At 41.1% G+C, this 22,362-nt stretch overlaps 1 protein-coding gene across 4 annotated transcripts; it reads right to left on the bottom strand.

Moving 5' to 3' along the window:
• Positions 1 to 327: 327 nt before the first annotated feature.
• Positions 328 to 22,353, bottom strand: LOC136428509 (DNA mismatch repair protein Msh3-like). 4 transcript variants are annotated; one of them, XM_066418079.1, is made up of 26 exons: positions 22,042 to 22,353; positions 20,296 to 20,316; positions 19,706 to 19,853; positions 19,018 to 19,238; positions 18,205 to 18,381; positions 16,064 to 16,537; positions 15,333 to 15,419; positions 14,973 to 15,089; positions 14,253 to 14,370; positions 13,460 to 13,605; positions 12,716 to 12,882; positions 11,805 to 12,146; positions 11,332 to 11,416; positions 10,853 to 10,962; positions 9,879 to 10,011; positions 9,075 to 9,262; positions 8,096 to 8,264; positions 7,773 to 7,837; positions 7,358 to 7,474; positions 6,804 to 6,911; positions 6,141 to 6,255; positions 5,528 to 5,685; positions 4,591 to 4,777; positions 3,774 to 3,891; positions 2,998 to 3,217; positions 328 to 2,403 (listed from the first exon to the last, which is right to left on the bottom strand). In XM_066418079.1, the coding sequence occupies exons 1-26, from the start codon at positions 22,204 to 22,206 to the stop codon at positions 1,425 to 1,427; spliced, it is 4,935 nt and encodes a 1,644-aa protein (XP_066274176.1). In that variant the 5' UTR covers positions 22,207 to 22,353; the 3' UTR covers positions 328 to 1,424. The 4 variants fall into 4 exon arrangements, with proteins under 4 accessions (XP_066274176.1, XP_066274177.1, XP_066274179.1 ...); XM_066418080.1 differs by having other exon boundaries at positions 18,205 to 18,384; positions 20,296 to 20,313; XM_066418082.1 differs by having other exon boundaries at positions 18,205 to 18,384; positions 22,042 to 22,352.
• Positions 22,354 to 22,362: the final 9 nt, after the last annotated feature.

The following is a 22,362-nucleotide window of genomic DNA, read 5'->3' as shown; positions in this document are numbered from 1 at the left end:
CGCATAGGGCATACATTTAAAAAACCCATAATTATTTGTAGAGTGTGTCATTGAAATGACACAGGGCGAGATTGAGCTTGTGTCATTGGAATGACACAGGGTCAGATTCAGAAGAAACAGAAGGTCATAACCTTGCATTTTAAAAAGCATGTGGTTTTTTTCTAACCAATGGTTAAAATTTTCAAGCTCCTCTTACACGACGGATGGTTGTTGGTAGTGTCTCTAGTGTGGCTCAGGTCAACAAAAGAGCAGTTGTATCAAAACACCATTATATATATATACCATTGCCTTCATGATTCTGCTTAACACAACACAAAAGAACACAAATTCCCATTCACATATTTATTTGAAAGCATAAAAAGCACTACATTGTGATACCCTGATTTGTCTACATTTTGCCAAGCAAAACTGCTCCCGGTCCCATTATTTAAAAAAATTAAATTCCCAATTTACCCAAAGCGCAAGCAATGGCCCTTATATATTGTGGTTACATAAAGATACATATCAACTTAGGAGGACATATGCAATGTTCCCCCATTTCTAGCTAAAAAATTGCATAAAGTATATTCCCCAAGAAACAAACATCATAATTCTTGCAGCAATCACCTTACATTGGATGTCATCATTCGAGATTACAATCTTCTGATTATGGAAAAAATGACATGATTTCCGAAAAGGTACTATGAAATAGTACATCCTTACTTTAGAAAATCCAGTGAAATGATTAAACAATTCTCCACTACGACATGATATAGTCTCGAAGAGATTTTAAACAGTGGCTGAATTCAAGTACTGCAGCTTTTTGCCTTTCACATTGATCATTTTCACCTAGTAACTCTAGTATGGTCGCTTGAAGCTAAATTTCTATAATCATAATGATTCTATGTCATACACAAATTAAGCAACAGGGATTAAACATATCATCCTTGCTCCACCCTGATCTACAATATTTCTATGCATTGCCATCACTACAATTTTGTAAGTCAAACAATGATCACTTGCAACTGTCCACAATTCGAAATTCATTCTATCAATTCAAATTACATTAATTTTAACAACTACCATACTTGTAGACAAAATTAATTTGATGATGTCTCAAGCGAAAAGAAATCATATTCTAATTAGTAAAATTAGTTTCTTCTAAAAAGAATGCAGCAATACAAATTTACCTCCAAGTAGATTGAAGAGCATTGCTTTGTGTCTTTCCTCGCAATGTACTAATACCACACAAGTCGACTCTGCCTGCATTTACAAATCTAATTGCATGATTAGTACAGTCTTCATTTCAAGGCTACACCTTCTCTAGCTGACCATTTCTAGGACAGAGGGTTCAAAACGAAATACTGGTGACATCTCTGTAAAAATGTTTCATCAAGTTTACATTCAGGAATGGTTAAAAGACCGATACAGCACGGGTATGTCAACTATGCTGTGCTGGAGGGGTCCACTGCCTGTAAAGCCGGAGGTTCCGCAATCTTTTTCTCTTGAGAGTCTGTAGTTACAAGTTCAGATGGTACTGTAGTCTGTAGGTCTAGAGGCTGCATGACAGTGTTCTCCTCTTCTGCAGTGTTCACCGTGACATCTTCTGCCTGGGCTTCGGCAGGATCTGCAACCTGCTGCTCTGAAGGTTGAACCGTCTCATCCTCCAGTTCTGGTGGTCCGACAGGTTCCGCAGGGTCGTCGATCTGCTGCTCGTCGAGGTCTCCTTCTTGTTGATCTGGGACCGCCTGCAGCTGTGGAGGATCTGCAGTCTGTTGTTGAGCAGGTTCTTCATTCTGTTGCTGAGGTGCTTCATCAGCCTGAGGAGGTTCTACAGCCTGCTGGGGTTCTTCAGCCTGATGAGGTTCTTCAACCAGTGGAGGTTCTTCGACCTGTGGAGCGTCTTCAACCTGTGGAGGTCCTTCAGCCAGTTGTTGGGTAGCCTGTTGTTCAGTAGCCTGAGCCTGTTGTTCAATAGCCACAGCCTGTTGTTCAGTAGCCTGAACCTGTTCTTCAGTAGCCTGAGTCTGTTGTTCAGTAGCCTGAGCCTGTTGTTCAGTAGCCACAGCCTGTTGTTCAGTAGCCAAAGCCTGTTGTTCAGTAGCCTGAACCTGTTCTTCAGTAGCCTGAGCCTGTTGTTCAGTAGCCACATCCTGTTGCTCCATAGCCTCAGCCTGCTGTTCAGTTGCCTCAGGAGCCTGTTGCTGAACGAGTTCCCCAACCTGCTGTTGAGCTGCTGGAGGATCCACTTCCATCCCTTCTACTTTCACTTCTTCTATTTTCACTTCAACAGCCTCCAGCTGTTGAGGGGCTGCTGCTGCCATCTCCTGGGAGACCATGGTCCCATCCTCCACCATCATCTCATCCACCTCGGCCTCCACGAACTCAGCGTTCCACATCATACGGAACTGCTCACGCTCAGACCTGCACAAAAACCATCACGAAAAGGTACCAAAATTGATGAGTATCTCTGACACAGGTTACGTCAGTCAGTGAACATCAAAACATAAAAGGTTTCGAAAGTGAGTAATGCATGATTTAAAGCAAGATTTAACTGTATTTCTCACATCTGCAACTTCCTCTTACACAACTGATAGCTTCTGTCACAAGTGATCGTTACATGGCAAACCAGCACATTGGCTTTCGAGTATGGACTGTATTAATAGTAATGAGTTTTCAGTGTCACTTGTTTTAGTATTTAGGTGAAGGGTTATCATGTTTCATAGGGATGTCCCTGTAGCTCAACTGATGGTAGTCTCGCAGTTGAGCTACTGGTCCCATTAGTTGGTAACAGGGAGACCCGGTTCAATCCTGGGTTGGGGACATCTCGGTTGGGGCTGCACCCATCTTCAGGAAGCGACGCAAAATAGGGGTTACGTGTTTGCGGATGCCTTGTGTACCCTGCTACTGAAACAGGAAGGAAACTTGCTGCCTTTTGTGCCACTAGGCACTACAAGGGTCTGGACGAACAAGACTTATACTATACTATTAACCTATCATCACAATACGCAAACTTGCCTCCTCTCCTGTACTACAGTCTCTAACTCCTTAGACTTGACAGCGGCCACCTGGAGGATGCTGGGAGGAACATTCGCCAGTTGTGCCACATTCAAACCGTAACTGTGGGCCGCCATGGACGGGACCAGCTGGTACAGGAACGTCACAACCTCCGGTAGCGGCGCCTTGGGTTTGTTCGCCTCCGACTTGCTAGCATCTTCTGGTTGGTCACTTACCATTTCTGAAATTGAATATAATCAATTAAATGACATACTGTTATTCTTGCTCCTTTCACTGTAACTTTATGTCCACTGTTTTCACGGTCACCTCTGTACCGTGAACTTATCATCACCGTGAAAAAACCTGTTGTAATTATTTATGATTCATTGCTTCATTGATTTGGAAAGTGAAACACTCAATATTCATCAGCATATGGTCAAATCTATTGTCCAATAACCACTTTAATTAGAGGTTTAATGTTCCAATATAATATATATCATATAGTTCAACCTCAACTTATCAAATCGCACACACAAGACCCAAACAGTCACACTGACCATCCCTGCATAATAACCAATCATTCATAAATTGACCATAAACACTTTTCTGGAATAATAGTAATCAGGTATCAGAGAGAAAAGATAGTAAGAGTAAATCACAATCAATCCCTGCATTAATGTTTACTTTTGTTTTACAACACAGAGAGAGACAGAGGATGAGAGAGAGAGAGAGAGAGAGGGAGAGAGAGAGAGGGAGAGAGGAGAAGACAGTATAAGTAACTTCCCAGCTGTGCTTACCTTGCCCCTGGTTGATGACCAGGAAGGCCATGTGGTAGTTACACATAGACTCAGGGTACAGGGCCTCCAGCTCACCCAGTGGTGGGAAGTGGGTCACAAACAGAGTCAGACACTTCACCTAAACACACAAAATAAAAACAGGTTCAAACTTGAGGAATGCCAGGTGAGGACCAGAAACCAAACTCTGGTTCCAAAATTTAATCGTTTCATCAGAGATTGTTTCATTTAAGTAGAGAGAAATGAATCCTGCTTTCTTTCAGATTCTATCCAAAAAGTTCATGTTACAGTTCTGTAACGTTACTAATGATTACAGAGTGGTACATTACCATTACCTGGATGCCCCACCTTCATTGACTCTTCATTTAACTCATTAGACTATCACCACAGACCACAATATTGTGAGAAAGTCTCTTAAGACTCAAAATACAGTAAAACCTGGTACAGTGTATCACAAACCACTTAAATGACTGAGCAAAAACAAGTCTTGGTGGGACTGGGGCTGGTAAAACATCCCTTAGCCGGCCCATTGGGTAGTTAACAGGCTAGCGCCGGCAGAAATCCTAAATCAAAAATGGCTGCTGCTGGGCTGGGTGCCACTGTCAATCAATTTTGGTTGTTGAGAGGGGTGTGAAGGCCCCCTGGGAACCACAAATAAGTGGTTGCTGGTTGGGTAAGACAGTTGGTTGCTTAGCAGAGAGTGGGTCATAACTATGTAATATTAGAAGGGACTATTTCCATGTAGATGCCTGCACCAGGTGGTTGCTCGGCCAGGTTTGACTGTATCACAACCATTTGTAAGTCATGTTCCAACACAAACCTCTGTGACGAGATGCTGCAGGGTAGCGTACGCGATGGCGACCCCGTCGTGGGTGCTGGTGCCCCTGCCCAGCTCGTCCAGGATGACCAGGGACCGGGATGTGGCGTGGTTCAGGATCTCCGCAGCCTCCTGAAGCTCCACCATGAAGGTGCTGCGACCGTGGGCGATGTCGTCACTCGCGCCCATCCTGTGGGGGCAAAAACGTCTTTTATACAAAATTCCTCTTAAATTCATCTGCTCTACCCTTTATTAGGTCCTGGAGGAACAAAATGGAACAAAATGGAATTAAATGGAACAAAAAGGAGCCAAATAAAGTTGTCACTCGTGCATATCCTGTGAGGGCAAAATTCCTCTCAAACTTATCTGCACTGCCCTTTATTGTATGAGTGTCCCAAAAGTACAAAATAGAACAAAATGAAACAAAATGGAACTAAATGCAGCAAAGTAAAGCAAAATAGAGAAAAACAAACAATACAAGAGCTTTGAGACCTCATATTGTTAATTCCATTTTGTTCCATCTTATTTAAGATGCTGTCAATTGATTTCATTTGTGTGAGGGGGGGGACTCATTTATGCAGTAGTATAGGAGCAATGAGTTAATTGCATGTCATAAGATTTTGTTTGAGACATAGCAACGCAAGACAAACCATGTGTTTGCAATGTCAGGAGTTCTCCGTTAGAGCGCACTGGGAAAACTAATGACAAGTTGGACATATTATATAACCACATGACTATGTCACGATTTACATAATATCTAGGTTACTTTTCTGTACCAGCTGTGCCCAGTGGTGAATATCATCGTAGTCGGCACCACAGCAGTTAACCTTCACTCACACTCACTCACTCACTATCCGGTTTAACGTCATTTCAGCCAGCCAAATTTGTAATGGGTTTGTAATGGGTTTAGGCAGGTTAACCATCCCATCATCATACATACCTAGACATCACAGCATCCACGATCCCAAGTGAGGCTGACTCAGCAGGCACATAGCTACCGACCTGAGCCATGATGACTATGAGCGCCACCTGGCGGATGTAGGAGGACTTGCCTCCCATGTTGGGACCAGAGATCACCATGCACCTCTTTCCATCACCCTAGCAAAAAAACAACAGGGCAACAATGGTCATCATCTCTGAAATGGATGCTTTAGATCAAAGTTTAATCATATCACTGGGCACTTTAACGTAACATGAAGATGAACTTTATTGCGCGACAATTGTAACTGGAACTGGTACTGTATGGTAACTTACGCACATGAGAGTTGAACTATTGCTAATAGTTGACAAATATAAAGGACTAATCTAATCTATGACTTACAGTAGAAACCTATAGAGTAATGACTTGTGTATGCTAATGCTCTAGAACAGTATGTTGGTAATAGTATGCTGTGTCAGGAATGTATAACATTGTCTCGTTACAAATTGAAAAGGGCCGACACTACAACACGCCAGCCAAAGAAAGACTGTGTCCAACACGCCATAATGATATTGAGAGCAAATTTCACTTCATTATGGACTGTCCAACAAAATATAAGAGATGCTACACTTACATCCATCTGGGTGGAGTTGGGCACGAACTGGTCTGTCTCGTCCAGTAGCACGTCGATGACGGGATGGCGGCCATGTTGGATGTGGATAAGGGTTCCGCCATCAATGAAGAATGGTCTGAAATTAAAACAATCAGTTTAATGTTGACTTCCATGTGACTTTTTGCGAGCAAGGTTGCTTGATAAAAAGGTTTGTTAAATGGTGGGCTGGTTGAAGTAAAAACTTTATTTTTGTCTGCTTTGAGTTGCAAACATGATGAAAACAATGAAAAATTTCAGTCCCAAGCCAGCCCTTTTGAGTATCTGTACCTGTATCTCAATCTGTATCTATATAGCCGGTATAACCACCGTAACCAGCTGCTGCCATGCCGCATGCCTGTGAAGCTGGTGTGTTACGCCAAATGGCGGTTATACTGGCTATATAGATACACATACAGAAGCTGGTGTGTTACACCATATTACACCAAAGTATAGCCTTTGCACATCTACAGCAACTGTAAGTTTCGATTTGTTCTTTAACTACAAAGGTAAAGAAATAAAGTTGCAAAGGTTTTGAACTGCCCTCTATACTTTTCATTTTCATGTACCCATGTATCAAATGCTACTGAACATCCACTATTTCAATCGGGTCCCTACACACTCCTTGTAATGGGATGTGGCCCATACCTGCAGTATCCGTCTTGTTTAGCCACATTGGCCAGAGAGAAGAGGCAGTCCAGAGTAGCCAGGTGATCCACAGCATTCTTGTACTGGTAGTAGTGTTCACAGAAAGTGCTAGGGGGGAGGGGGTGTGGAGCAACACTGTTAAGGATGCGATTCATTTACAGAAACATAATACAATGCCCATACAAAGTTTTCATCTTTTCCAGTGCTAAATTTTCATCTCTGTGGTAGAAACTGCACATTTTCAGTCACACTGTGAATAAATACTAATGAGTGCATTTTACTAATTTTGTACCGGTACATTCATTTGGCATTTGATATCTTGGACCTGTACCTCAAACATTTTTACAGTATCGTATGCAATGACTGTACTACTCATTAGTGCACTGAGGTACAATTTGTAATGTTGAATACATAACTATTGAAGCATAGTACCGTATTGTTGTTACTCCTGGACCACTGTCTAGCTAGCTTGACACCACTTTGATTTGGTGCATTTACAAAACTTGGAGAGGTTAAGTTTAAAATGTGAAATGTACATAAACAATTGTACTTACTCGACAAAGTTGAGCCATGCTTGCTGACAGTCCAGTGTGAGTTGTTCCCTCAGCCTCTGTAACATGGTGTACATCTCACGGGCTACCGGGGTGTGGTACCGGGTGGCAGTCTTTGTACTGAAGGACACAAACAGTAATGATATAATTGTACATTTTAATGGTAATGACACATTCAATTCTAAATCTAAAATTGCACAGCAAGAATAGATAGAATGTCAAGCTAAACGAAATAAAAGTCAAAGTTAAATCAAGACAAGTTTAAAATTTCTGGGTCAAAAGTACTGTTATAAAATTATACAAAAAGGTCAGTTTGAGCATTCAAGATGCAGATGTCCAGGAAATGGCATGCCCTGCATTCAAAAAAAGTAATGACATTGGTGAAATATCTTTATTAAACAAACAAAAGACAACTTACGCGCTGACTTTGGTCCAGTCTTGTGGGACCAGCTCCAGAAGATTGTTCCTCACCTCCACAAGGAACTGTGAATAAGGCACATCATAAGTCTGAGCAAAATCTGTGAAACTATTCCTATTCCTATAACAGGTCCTGGAGACATAACTGGTTGGCAATCCGCAGGTAAGTTGTTTTGGATGTGCAGCAAAGTAGAGTTAACTGTGCCGCAATTACAACTGTAATCATTTTGACTCTTTCCTATGTTGTGGGTTGCTGTAGAAAAACACCTACATGTACATGACGTAAACAGCCCTGCATAAAATCGTGTTTCTCTCCTTACTGACCTCCACCCCTCCCACCATGACGTAGTCCTGGGACGGGTTCTTCAGCGTGAGTCGGATCTCCCTCCGGTGGTCGCGCAGCGCGGCGGTCACCACGTCTATCTCCTCTTTAGTCTTCATCACAGCGGGAAACTGACTCCAGTCCTCAAACAGGTCGTTCTTCATGCCCAGCCTACACAACAGAAATGAATTACTATTATCTTTCTCCATCCCATTGCCAGTTTCTGCAAATAATTCTTTTAAGGGTCAAGATTCAATGATGCACGTATAACAGAGTTCATTTCTAGTATCCTTCCCTTGGTACAGTACAATGTAACTTCAATCTTTAAAAAATCCTGTTTCAAACGGTGTGTTTGTACTCAACTCACTTAACCAAACGCAGGTAGCATTTAAAGACAAATGCAATAAACAAAATACATTCTGGAGAACAATTTTGCAAAAATCTATCAGACTATGACTCAAGACTAATAGACATGTTAAACAGATACGATTTTTTCCTTTCGTAGCCTTGAACAGGAGAGACTTCATCTTAGCTATTCTTTAACCTTTACACTGCAGTTCAACCTCATAACCAAAAACAATTTGTGCCAGAAGGCTACCACAGCAGGCCAAAGGTTAAAACTCATTCCTTACTTTTGTCCCTGAATAGCTTGCTTAACATCTATGTGCTAAATACTTTAGGTTTAGGACTGCATCATCTAAGTACTGTAGCTTAACAATATCTACATTTATGTACGTGACAATACATTTGGAACTGCATTTATCGCATTTATTGTTACAATACATGTATGTGACAATACTTTATGTTTGGGACAACATTGTTAGCAGTGACACCTAGCTGCAGTGTAAAGTCGACCAGTCAGAATTGCATTGAAGAAGATGACAGACGGACGTCGAAACACCAGCTGTTACCATTTCCATGGTAACACTAACAGCCATAATTTCAAAGAAATTATTATATTAAGTATTCAGTCATCCTTACTTTGCAGCTTTCTCCTTGACCAGAGACAGGAACTTCGCAGTTCCATCCAGGAAAGCTGGCACTTCAATAAGGATGGTCTTCAGCAGGTTAGACTTGAGCTGGTTGTCTGCGATGCTCTGGTAGCCGTGTAGTTCCACCGCCACTTTGTCCAGGGCACTCACAATACTGTGGAACTCAGCCGTGGAACACTGAGAAAAAATATTGGGGAAAATGATTTGTTTGTTTTGCATAACTGGTAGACCACCTTTAAGTGTAACACACCAGTTTTGTACAGAAAGTACAAGCTGTGTACGACTACACCTGCAAGATTTGATCCTCTCACACTGGGAAAGACCCCTAATCTTTTTGATGTGTGGTGGGTTCTTAAACATGCTATAGGTGTGGCTTTCCTCAAACACAGGACCTCCAGCTTTATGTCATATCCTAGAGGACATGCCCTCTCACCTCATCTCATCTATCCCTTAGTCTAACTATTTGACCGTTGGAGCACCACAAAAGATCTGACAACTAGATCCCTATGTGATGATAGATCCCTAGATCTGTATGAGATCCCTACATGTAGATCCCTCTGTATGAGATCCCTAGATAACTCTGTAAGAGATCCCTATATACATGTAGATCCCTCTGTATAAGACCTCTAGATCCCTCTGTATGATATCACTAGATCCCTCTGTATGAGATCCCTAGATATCCCTGTAAGTGATCCCCAGATCCCTCTGTATGTGATCTCTAGATCCCTCTGTATGAGATCCCCAGATCCCTCTGTATGTGATCCATACATCCCTAGTGCCCCCCCCCCCCTACCTTTTTGTGATAGATGGATGCCAGTCCCCTCTCCAGATCCGGCAGCTTGCCCAGCATGACTTCCGCCTTCCTCAGGACCTCCAGTCTGTCCTGGGTGATCTCTGTCACTGCCTCCTGTCTCTGCTCTATCTCACTGCACATTGGAAAACAACTATCAGTGTAATATCATCATCATCATCATCATCATCATGGGGGACCCCCACAAAGCCCCATCAGGGGCAAAGTAAGGGGACTTGAGTTCCGGGGCTAAGACGAGCAGGCCTCCAGGCTAGCACGGTAAGACTCTATGGTGGGAGCCCTCACAACTGTGCCAGGCAGGGCATTCCACTGAGGAATGGTACGGGGAAAATATGTCTTTAAGTTTGTATGTGTCTGTTCTACTGTTGATGGTTTGAAATTTGAGATGGTGGCTCCCCTGGGTGTGCCCCTGGGATGGTTTCAGTAAACTGTCAGTGTTTATATTGATATGATATTATATACAGTGGGACACACAAAACAGGTACATATTGATTTCTCTGCTTAGCACTCAGAACTTATGGGAAAGAGTATCATGAATATGGAGTTAAACACACAACACTTCCTGTACACTACCCCCTTGCTGTAGTGCTGTGTGGCCCAAGGGCTAAAGAAACAGAGATGGGCGCCACCAGAAACTGTAAAATTTAATATTGCGGTAATTCTAGCGGTTGGGAAGAAAGGGAGTAGTTCACAGCATTTAATTTCAATGATGCAACAAAAGTTGTTTTTCTTCTTAATTTCAGCGGTTCCTTGAAAATTGATAAAATTAAGTTACTGTTAAAAAATCATAAATTACAGTTATCTCTATACAGGGAAAGGTATAACATCTCGACATCTGCAGTAAGGGGTACACATGATCATTAATAAATTAGTTAATTAGTTTACTATTTTAAGTAACTTTTTGAGTGTAACAGACTTTAATGTGAATGTAGTGGCCGTTAGCCTGTGGAAGGTACCTGAGTTTCAGTAGAGGTTTCCCCAGCCATGTCTTGAGTTTGCGGGCGCCAAACTTGGTCCTGGTGTGGTTCAACACCCAGAACAAACTACCACGTTCGTTACCATCAGTCTAAAGGTGGGAGGGGGGTGAAATGAATATTAATAAGGTACATGAACAACAACATTATTGAACTGTATCACTGGCAGGGAATTTTTAAACCAGACATTGGAGATAAAATCAAATTGTCCTATTCAAATACATAACCCCTCATAATCATAAGATTAAAAAAACTCAAATACTACAGAGCAGGCTCCACCCCTGAGGTGTTGCCAAAAAAGTTGTGCTATCATTACTTACAACACTGTTATCTTTGACAATGGACTACCAACAGACATGTAAAGCTACTGTTACAACTACCTATGATGTGTACAGAACACACAAATTCACATACAGTCATGTATTCTTAACAATGACAGATATTACTTAAATCTGCCATACCTGGTTGGCAAAAATCTCCAGGTTCTTGAGAGTGGTGCTGTTCAAGATCATGTGTTCTAGCTCCTTCTGGAAGGGCTGAGTGTTCCTTAAAGGGTTCAACACAAAACATTATATTACATTATGTACATCTTTGAAAATATCTATTAGGTCTTCTAATCTATGTCATATCAATATGTGGCAAAATCAAACTATCTTCGATGATATAGGCACTACAAGGGTCTGAACCAGGCTAGGGCTGTCCACAGCTTTGAATTTTTCGGCGCCCTCTTTGTTTTGAATTTTTGTTGTTGAATTCGTCATTTTGAGCGTACAAAGATACCAATTCTTTCATAAGTTTCAAGTCATAAAGTTCAGAATTTAGGACAGAAAGGGTGAATTTTTTTCTGTCCCAATAAGCAAATTTCTGTCCCGGAATGGAGGGACAGGTCCTGGAGACAGCCCTGGTCTGAACGAACAAACACTAAATTCCTTACTTGGTGATCCTTAGAGCCCTCTGCAGGCCGAAGTCCTTCAGGTAGATAATGAGTGCAGACAGACAACACACGACCGCCTGGGGGAAGTTCAGCTGGAAGATCTGAGCCAGCACGGTTTCCTTTTCATCGGCGGTGTCGGCAGGACTCCCCTCCTTCTTCGCTTTCTTCTTGCCCTTCTTAGGCGTCTCCTGCTTAGGTGTTTCTTGTTTCGGCGTCTTCTCCTGTTTGCTTTCCTCAGTTGTTTTCTCGCCATAGAACTCTACCACCCTATCCACGGCGTGCTGGTAGTTGAACGCCTTGTGCGCGATCCTCTCGAGTCGCATTCTGTCGTCTTCACGTGGGCTACAGTGTGAAATTACGCCAGACATGAACTTGGTTGATATGAATACAACAGATGATATGATTCCTTACAGCAGCCCACCTGGCAGTTATAGGTGGAACTGCAGCATACCTCTTTCTTGTCTCAAGCAAATATGATAATAGTGTTTCTCACACAAAGAAATCAAAATACATGTTTTATCCTCACAAGCATGTTCAGTGCACAGTCTAGGGTACACTGAGTCTCTTACTGAAGGTTTTCAAGTTGCTTTAACACTTTGTTATGCCAAATCTCAGTCAAGTAACTTCAGAGCATTTCCGCAAAGCATCATTGATGTATCCACCGCCATGTTGGTGTCTCTATTTGCATTTGAGTAAATAACAGCCCAAGAATTTGTTGACATTTAAAAATCTTCTGATTCTCACAAATAACTACTACTAAAAGCCCAGTACAGCTCAAAGAAGACATTACCAGAAAAATACTTAAAATTAAACCACAAAAATTCAGTGTGGTTGCAAATCAAGGACACCAATATGGCAGTCAGCACCTGCCTGCTTCATTCATATAGGGAGTGAGTAAAGATGCTCTATACCTGTTAGCTGTTATCTCTGCGATGAGTCTCTCCGTCTCATCCGACAGTTTGGGTGGAACGAGCAGTTCAACAGGCTGGATGTGAGAGATCCTGGTGGCCAGCTCACTCCTGGCCTTGTTGTCCACAAACCCATCATAGATGATCTCCCCTGTGGAAGGCTGCACTGCCTGTGGAGTATGAAAAGATAATTATGTACCAATCGGCAACGTCCCTGAGGCATCGCCAAAAAGGTGAATGAACTGTATGCCCTATAAAAAATTGAATAACTGGCAGAGCAGAGCAGAATTTTGAATGGAATATACATATATTATCCTCATGTATGCACAGATTTAGTATCCTCATTATATAGAAGTACACACCATAGCTCATTATCAAACTGAATGTGGCAAAAATAAACCTCTTTCTGTGGTGTGCTTTTTAGCAACAGACCAAACTTAGACATAGACAAGTACCTTCAAGCACTCCTGACAGCTAGAAGTAGAAGCCCACCATTTCAAATCATTTTTTCATGTCAATCATTTTAGCATTAAAAGACAAGGTCGAACAAAAAGCAAGAACAAATCCTTATTCACAATACCAGACTTGTTGAGTATGAATTATGTTAGTATTTTACACACATTCTAGAAGATTTACACTGAAGTCAAGAAAATTGGTTAAAATGTGGGGGACGTTTTAAAACACAGCTCAGATAACAGTTATTTCCAAATATCTAAACACTTTGGAATTGGAAGAAGAGATTGTTACCATGATCCCAATTTGAATGGCCCCTCTGTTGGCCAGGATGGGCTCCTGTACCGGTAGTTCACACACAGCCATGAGAAAGGTGCTGGGGGCTGCTACTGTAGCTATGTCAACCTCACCCTCTATAGTGGTCAGGATTGGGTTCACATGTGGGAAAGGTCAAGGTCAAGTCTAACATTCAGATGCACAACTAGTTTAGGGTTCCGAAAATAGTTTCATCAGGTTGGTAGAACATACTATTAGGATATTTGGAGTTTCTTTTAACACAACCAGGAATCTCACCTGTTGACGTTTCGGTGTCTGTCAGACACCTTCTTCAGAGCTTCTGACTGGAGTACGGCTTCTCACCGCTATAAGTAGCCGAAGCAGTTCTCCAGTCAGAAGCTCTGAAGAAGGTGTCTGACAGACACCAAAACCTCAGCGGGTGAAATTCCTGGTTGTGTTAAAAGAAACTCCAAATATCCTAGTTTAGGGTTGTTGTCTCAGAACCTGGAGGTACCAAGTTCGAATACATGACAGGTCCTGAGGTTGTGCCATAGGGAAAAGCACTTTACATTGATTTCCTCACTCAACAAAGTGCAGAACGTAGCTTTGGCAAGGGACATCCCTAGGATAGGACGTTAGATGGAGACCTCTGCACTCAAAAAGTGTAGGTGTCCTTTCTGGTGTGAGTGGATCTAACCTAATTACAGTCTGGTCTTTTGCAGCTTATACTTACTGTACAAAACTGGTGTCTTGCACCTAAAGATGGTTTAACGGCTATGCAAAACAAACGAACGAACGAACAAAAGGATATCTTCCCCAACCATGGTAGACTTGGTGTAAAGTGCTGATAGCTCTCTGGTGAACAGGTCCCTTGGTTTGTCTCCGGCTGCCTTTAAAGCGGTCGTCTCTGTCTGTTTCACTACTCCAACCTGTTAGGATTGATAGGAATAAACACCAAAATATGAAGCACTATCCTACAGAGTACATGTATGTCCTACCTTCCCGGAACTACAAATGCAAACTAAGGTTTTTGAACATGGGCACTGAGCACACTGAGCACACTGAGCCCCCATACCTTCATCATACACCCTCTTTCCCTTGGGAGCAGTTTTATATTCAGAAAAAATCTGCTTTATCACCATGACCTGTACTTAGCTTGTAAGAGCATAAACATATGATAAAGAAATTTAATTCATTCAGTCATTCATTCACATTTATGCATTGACCATGCAGGTCAATAGGTCGTCAGCCTTCAGTTGTAACTTTTCTGACCATAATTTCATTTCACCATCAGGAAAACCAGAGAATGCTCCATTTTTGCATCAACTTGTATCAAACACCATGCTATCCTCCATTTGAATGCTCTGATCCCTTGCGCTGCGCTCATATATCTTTTTATAAAACCTGCTGACAAAATGTTATCTATGGCCAACTGAAAAAACAGACTTATACCTTCACCGATATGCATCACACAATGATTAGCACAGAGAAGACAACAAACTACTCAGTGTGACTACTCTTAGTTCCCCACCTTGTGTCCCTTGGCCACCAACCTCCTGACATGTACAAACAGTCTCTGGTTGGGGAAGCTGCATGTCATGAAGTTGTGGTCGATGTAGCTGACAAAACCCAGTTCTTTTGCAGCAACCTGAAATGCACCATTGAATACAAGGTGAATAAAATAACTACCTGAACATATGTAACGACCAATTTTCAACACTGTTTCCAATATAGCTGAACCTTAAGATAATAGCTGTTGTTAACTCCTGTAAATGCAGATTGAAATGTTCGCGGTGGATTTATGTTTGCGTTTTCTTCCTGTAATACAAATAATTACAATGCAAAAAAATCATACACAAAAAACCCTTAACATTAGAACTGAAGAACTCACCACAGCATCGTCCCCGAACAGCCTATACTTATATCCACACTCCACCACCAACAGTGCATCTGGGTACTCTGATTTGATGTACACAACCTGCAACATACAGCAACAACATTAAATGCAATGCTAAAGACTGTATCATTTCCCAATTCATACAAGTACAGGTAGTTTCATAATACAAATCAACTGTTCATTGCAGATTTAAAGTTACCAATGAATAGAACTTGTTTCTGTGTGACGTCATTACTGCAGCCATGTTGGTGTCCCTATTTGCATTTCAGTGAATCATAGCTCAAGCATTTTTCAGGCATTTAAAGATCTGCTGGCCCTCTCAAATACTGTAATTCTTGATTTGTTAAGTGTAACTTAATTTTAGCTTTCAACGGTCATTGGTCAACCACTTAAATTTTATTATCGCAAATATTTGATCACTAATATTTGAGACAGTAATGTTTGTTCCCACCGTTAATCTTAAGTGCCATTAGCTACTACATTTCCCCCCAAACGCTATATTTTCCTGCCGCTATATTAAAGTGATTTACAGTAACCAATACTGAATACCTACAACTCAAAGAGAATACTCAAAATTTACTGATAAAACACACAAAAAGGCTATGCATACTTGAACTATGAGTGATCCAATGCCATTGAAATGCAAATAGGGACACCAACATGGTCATCAGTACCTGCCTACTTCATTGAAATGTATGGATTAAGTGAGTGAGCTCTATACTAACCTGCTGTTCTAGAGGAGTCATTTTTCTGTAGCCAGTCCCCTTCACCCACCATTTCTTCTCCTCCTCCTTCTCCTCCTTTTCATCTTTCTTCTTCTCAGGCGACTTGCCGAGAGACTTTCTCAACTTTGTGATGGTCGTGGAGAGACCCTCGTCCTTTTTCTCCTTCTGGCTTTCCGATTTCTTGCCTTTCTTTCTTCCTTTCTTTGCAGGTTTCTTCTTCTTTCCTTCCTTTGCCTCCTCTTCTACTTGGGCCCCCTCTTCTGTCTGAGCTAGGCTTTCTTCAGGAATGTTCTCCCCTATATCCTCTTGCATGGGCTCTTCCACTACGGGTTCACCCTGTTCCATAGGTACCTCTTGTTGTTCCATACCCTGTACCTGGACCTGCACCTGCCCCCCTCCCTCTCTGACTATCTCCATGGGTTCCACAGTTTCCCCCTCCGCCGCTCCCACTGTTCTGATGCTGGATGCTATGATCTGTTGACGAGTAAAAAGACATGCAGTTCAAAATGGTATCTATTTGTATGATCATAGTCTTTTTTTAAGGCTAGAAGAATAGACACCCAATTTTTGCAACCTCAGAAGTCACCTAGCACATTCAGGGTCAGAATTTTGGACACTGAACAGCACTATCTCCTTAGGAGTTAAAGAGGTCATCTACATGTACATAAGGGCCCATTGACTATACCGCAACAGAGACGCGAGCCGATACAGACTACCGGGCACCAGTGTTTCCGCCAGACCGCGACTGAGAGGCCGTCCACTTGGGGAGGGCCGTACCGCGAAAATTAATTGACCGTACAGCGAAAATTAATAATGATAAAAAATAACGAAAATAAATAATAATAATTTGACCAGGAAAAGTAACTGAATGTTGTGATCAGAAAAGACTTTGTTTATTTTTCAAAATCAATCTGTTACAAAGGTCGCTATAATATGTCACAAAATGCGATCTATATTGACCAGAAACGCCTGAAGTGTAAAGGGGTTTTCCCGCCTATGTGGTCATGTGACATCTTGTCGTCAACCAATCAGAGCACAGGTTTTATGACGCGAACCAATCAGCGCTTAGAACAAGCGGTGACGTAATGCATATCAATGAGCTTTAAACATGGCGTACGGGGCAGGTTGCGGCTCGAGCGAGCGTCATGACATGTGAATTCATAGCGAAAAATACAATTTATCTACGGTACATACGGAGAATTTTCATGGAAAAACATTCAAAGGTATATATATTGTGTCAAATACGGCCAGAAATTATGGCGAATCGTGGCAAATCAATACGTAGAGGCTGAAATGTGCGGGCGAAATTCTTGTTTTGTTTACGTTTTTCCTTGTTTTCTTCGATGACTTTCTTCGATTGAGTCTTGAAAAACGGGTTTTTAATGAGATCACCGTATGCCAAAGGCACCGACATCGATTCTTCGCAAGCATAACAATAGCAACAAACAAAAGAGTGTGAATGTCCAACGATATAGAGCGTCACCACGCCCGCAGTAACAAAGAAAAACAAAGAATTTATGCCGACCTCTCGTATTTTTTCCCCGATTTCTCTGCATTTATTTTTTATTTTTTTTTAAAAAGAGGACGGCCTATGTCTGAGTTCAGGCCGTCCAAAGCGAGATAAGGCCGTCATTTGACGGGAAGACGCCCCTCTGGCGGAAACACTGCCGGGCACCTTGGACAATTGTTTTACGTTGCACTTCCTTCGGGTTACCTAACATAAGGCTCTGGGTCATTTCAACTTGAGAAAGGGTTAGAAGACTGACCGAAACGGCGAAAGCCCGCGGGAACAAATTTGAACCCTGACCAATTCAGCTTGCAGGCACAAATTTGCATCCTGCCCAACTCAGCCTGCAGGAACAAATTTGGTCTGGACCAATTACGGCCACATACCAATGCAAACAAACTGACGGAGCAAAAACAATACAGTGCATTTAAGTTTGCATGATTTTCAGGTTTAAAGTCCGCGTTTGAAACAATAGTAGAGCTACAGTCATAGGTGGGCAAAAATTTCGCGGCGGTTTTAAGTTCGCAATGAAAGTTCACCGCATTAATTGCGAACATAAAAATATTATCATCAAAACCACTGCGAATATTTCTGCATTTACAGTAAATAAATATATCTAATAAAGTATGTATACCTGGGACAAGTCCCCCTCCTCCCCTACTGCCTGTGCCTCCTGTATTTTCTCCCCGGTTGCCTCCTCGGCTGTCTCTGGCTCAGAGTTGTGGATGGGCTGGAACCCCCCATCGTTACATGGTTCAGCCTTCTTTTCCTCCTGGTCAGGTATGGGCTCCAGGCCTCCAGCCTTCTCCACCTGCTTTCAACACAATCATATTTTCCAATATTGTAGTTGATCTCATGATAAAAAGAGAGTGCCTGATATTCAGAATCATGTTTTAAATGCTCAAGGATATAAACGGCCCCTAATTTTCAGAATCTCACTCACTCACTCACTCACTCACTCACTCACTCACTCACACTCACTCACTCAATATCCGTTTTAACGTCTATTTTCTTGCTGTGCAAACTTTTTAAGGTTAGACCCCCAGTTGCTTCTGTCCAGCAGATTTACATGGTATAAGTGGCATCAGTATGGCAAAATGGGTAGAGTATTAGGCTCAGAACCAATAGGTTTCGAGTTCGATAGTCGCCATGCCCTTTGGAAAGGTACTTTACGCGATATTCCTACCATGATGGCGGAGTGACGCCCACTGAGCCTCTTGGCTAATCTGTCAAAAGTGTACCGAAAAACACACACGGAGTTGGTGCACCAATGTGCCAACATCTGCACATTTGCCACCAAGAGACGTAAAATTTTCTGTACTGTCACAAATTTCACATAATTATATTGTTTCTAAGGGTTGTATTGATTTAAAGAATAACAAAATACTGAGACAAAGAACACCTTAGACTGAGTAGATTATGCAAGTCAGATGCCTGTTAACATTACCTTTGTTTCCACAGCTGCAGTAACCTGTTCTGAAGACGGTACCTCTTCAGAAGTACCACTCTGTCCTGTTGTCTCTGTGACTTGCACCTCCCCATTATTTTCCTCTGTCTTTGCTGGCTCTTGCTTGACCTCAGCTTCGACATCGTCATCTTTGGCTCCTAGCAGAAACTGGTTCAACTTGCTCTTGGTAGAAGAACACAGCTCAACTGGTGGTTTTGGAGCTGGGAAAAAAGGTACAGATGCAATCTAGAGTTGAAACTGCCAACAAAGACCACTCGGGACACAAAATCTGGTTTATGTGGACAGGTAATGCTTGTATCTGTGGGAAAAATCATTCAAAGAAGGACCATTGAAAAGGGGTCTTCCACAAATGCCCACTTGCTTCATCGCGAAAAAACGCGAAACCCAACTCACACAAACACCGCAAACATAGTATTAAAAAAATATCAATTTACAATAAGTAGACATTTTCCCCTTTCTCATAACCTGTATATCAGTGATTCTTTTCTTCTGTGATTCTTTAAATTTTCACAGTGGTTTTGTGTTCATGGTTTTCGCGTTGACCGTTTCACCGCGGACTTAGAACCGCCATAAAAAGTTTGTTGTTTCCGAACAATCCATTTTCTCCTTACTGCAAAATAAAACCACTGGGAACTTAGAAACATTTGTAGTAGTTGCAATTACATACGTTTCGGTGGTTCTTTAGGTTTTTCCTCTGCGGGTTTGGACGCAGCAGCTGACGGCGATGTGTCGAAACGAACACGTTTAGGCAGGGGCGACGCCCTCGGACCAGGCGAAGCCTGTCCTGGCCTCTTTCTGTCAAACGGAGACGAAAGCTGAGGGAATATTAAACAGAGATGTGACTTTTATGCATATTTATAAGTTACTAAGTGGCAAGTTTGCCATCAATGATTATCAGTTTCAGTGTGATAAACAAAATTAACTTGTTTTGTCGAACATTTCACTTTCATAACTACACAAAAAGATTTTTCGTTGTAACATTTTGCTTAAGGAAAACATGGAAAGAGCATAATTTTTAAACATTTTGCTTTCATAACAACACAGAAAGATGATATTTTTTGGTAATATTTCGCTTACATAACAACACAAAAAGATGACATTTTTCTTAATATTTTGTTTTCAAAACAACACAAAATATTATGTTTTTGGTAATATTTCGCTTTCATAACGAGAAAAACATGATATTTTTTGTATTTTGCTTTCATAACAGCACAAATAGAATGTCAATTAGTGAAATACAAAGTTACATGTACTCACTAATCTTCCTGGAGTCCTCTTCTAACAATACGATAAAACATAAACATAATAAATATTATAATCTTACATGTACATAACATTTGCATCATAAATTTTACATTAGCAGTAGTTCAGTATGTATGTATGTTTTACATTACAGACCCATGGTCTTATGCTACATGCCTACAGTATGTATACAATATTATGTACATGTAGTATGACTTATTAGAATTATGATATCACCTTAATAAACTAAAATTACACAATACTTTACTGAGCTTGTAAGTTGTACACATCACAATTATACCTTCACCGTTATACATGAATCTTAATCATACCTTATTAGATTAACCTTAATAACAATACAATAAGAATGTCCCAGAGCGGTCAAAGGCCAAAATTAACATTTTTAAGGCTACAGATTTATGATCATGAATCTATATAATATTTACATTGGGAGTTATATTGTGTTTTTGTGCATTTCCAGGTTCTACTTATTAAGTGTATGTGTGATTGATAATGCGAAATACTAGTAGTAAGTTAATGATGTTATATTAGCTTTTATGGTCCTGCAATGATGTACACTAAGTGATTCTCATTGAACAGTTAGAGTTAGCCTTGACCACCATGCAGTTAACACTGGAACTGCAGCCTAAGAGTGTTGCAGAAATACTAAATATATCATGATAGTCAGTGTGTACCTCATAGTCATACAAGTCTGAACTCCTATGTTATAATGTTCATTTTTTCAAAGTCTATAGGCTTTTCTGAGTGCTGAATTTCTGGAGTGGAAATATGATTGTGGATGGTTTCATCTTTGTTGAGAATAGCTGTACCCTGGAACTAACTACTAGGCATGCATAGATCACCATATATTCATAAACAATGACAATCTGTACAACAATCTTTCTTTATGTGAAGTGATCAAAGATATATACTAGTATATAAGTATCTAAAATAAGGAAACAGGATGATTTTTCAAGCATCTTAGTGGTGGTGCAATCCGGCTCATGTTCTTGGCCTAGCACACCTTGTCAAGGACCTACTCTTCTCGATAAGTGTGTTGGGTTCTTTTACGTGCAGAGGTTTGACATACATTTAGAAGTACAGTTCCACACTTATAAATTAGTAATATTTACCAAATCTATCAACTCAGCAGCTATAAACCCCAGTATTACATAATACAATGATATTTTTCAAAACTGTTCATGAGTGATATAATTTGTTCTTAAAATTAAAGTTAAAGTTTAACATTTAATACATATCTTTGTATGATAATTCTCTTTTAACATATCCCATATACCTATATTATTAAACCGGTAAACCCGCAACACCTTACACAATGAGTACACTTTATGAATATATTATGGCTTATAATGCTTTGCAAACTAACAACGAACAACACAATTTCTTCATACATGTTTAGTAAATTAGTTTATACTGGGGCATTTAAATAATTCTTGTGAAGTGTAATAATTTACAGAAACACATCCAGTCTAATTGTGAACTTTACATAGTTTTCATACTATACTTTTAAGAGAGGTTCCATGTACCAACTCTAATCTATTGTAATTATATTTTCAACGATTTCCTCATTCATTGTGCAGGTGTGCATGGCCATCTCCTAGCGGTTCACATAATAACTGCATGCCACGCCACTCCCAAAATTTTCCCCCTTTCTGTCTAGCTGCAGCCAAACAGACATGGTAGAGACCGACTGGAACGTAAAGAGGGTAAAAATTTGTAATATTTTAGGGGGAAACTTACGGTTTTATCCGCCAAGGGTGTTTTTTTGGCGGCGGCGTCGGTTCCAGAAGCGCCCTCTGCCGACTTACTGTTGCGCGAGACAAAGAACTTGCTGATGACGGGCTGTTTCTTCTCCGGACTCTTGGCCGGGTAGGTCTTCAGGCGTGGAAATACCGGCTTAGGCATGTCGGGTTGATGTCTTAGAATGATCTCGTGGACGTTTATGATCACAGGGTTACGAATTATTGGTAAAAATTCGATGAAAAGGCCAGTTCGCAGAAAAATCGGTAGGCGTCGGCCATGTAACGCTGAAAGGGACTCTGGGAAATCATGAGTTTAACC

Source organism: Branchiostoma lanceolatum, chromosome 2 (genome assembly GCF_035083965.1).
Source record: "Branchiostoma lanceolatum isolate klBraLanc5 chromosome 2, klBraLanc5.hap2, whole genome shotgun sequence".
Taxonomy (NCBI): Eukaryota; Metazoa; Chordata; class Leptocardii; order Amphioxiformes; family Branchiostomatidae; genus Branchiostoma; species Branchiostoma lanceolatum.
Note: the sequence above shows the minus strand (reverse complement) of the source record. Positions and strands in the feature narration are given on the sequence as shown.

What these genes read in the sequence shown, in the direction of transcription:
- LOC136428509 (XM_066418082.1), bottom strand. Translation starts at nt 22,206, where the DNA reads ATGCCTAAGCCGGTATTTCCACGCCTGAAGACCTACCCGGCCAAGAGT. An exon ending in AGGAGGGGGACTTGTCCCAG is followed by an intron (nt 16,538 to 18,204) that starts GTATACATACTT and finishes ACTCGTCAACAG; the next exon opens with ATCATAGCATCCAGCATCAG. An exon ending in GACTGGACCAAAGTCAGCGC is followed by an intron (nt 7,475 to 7,772) that starts GTAAGTTGTCTT and finishes TGTGTCCTTCAG; the next exon opens with TACAAAGACTGCCACCCGGT.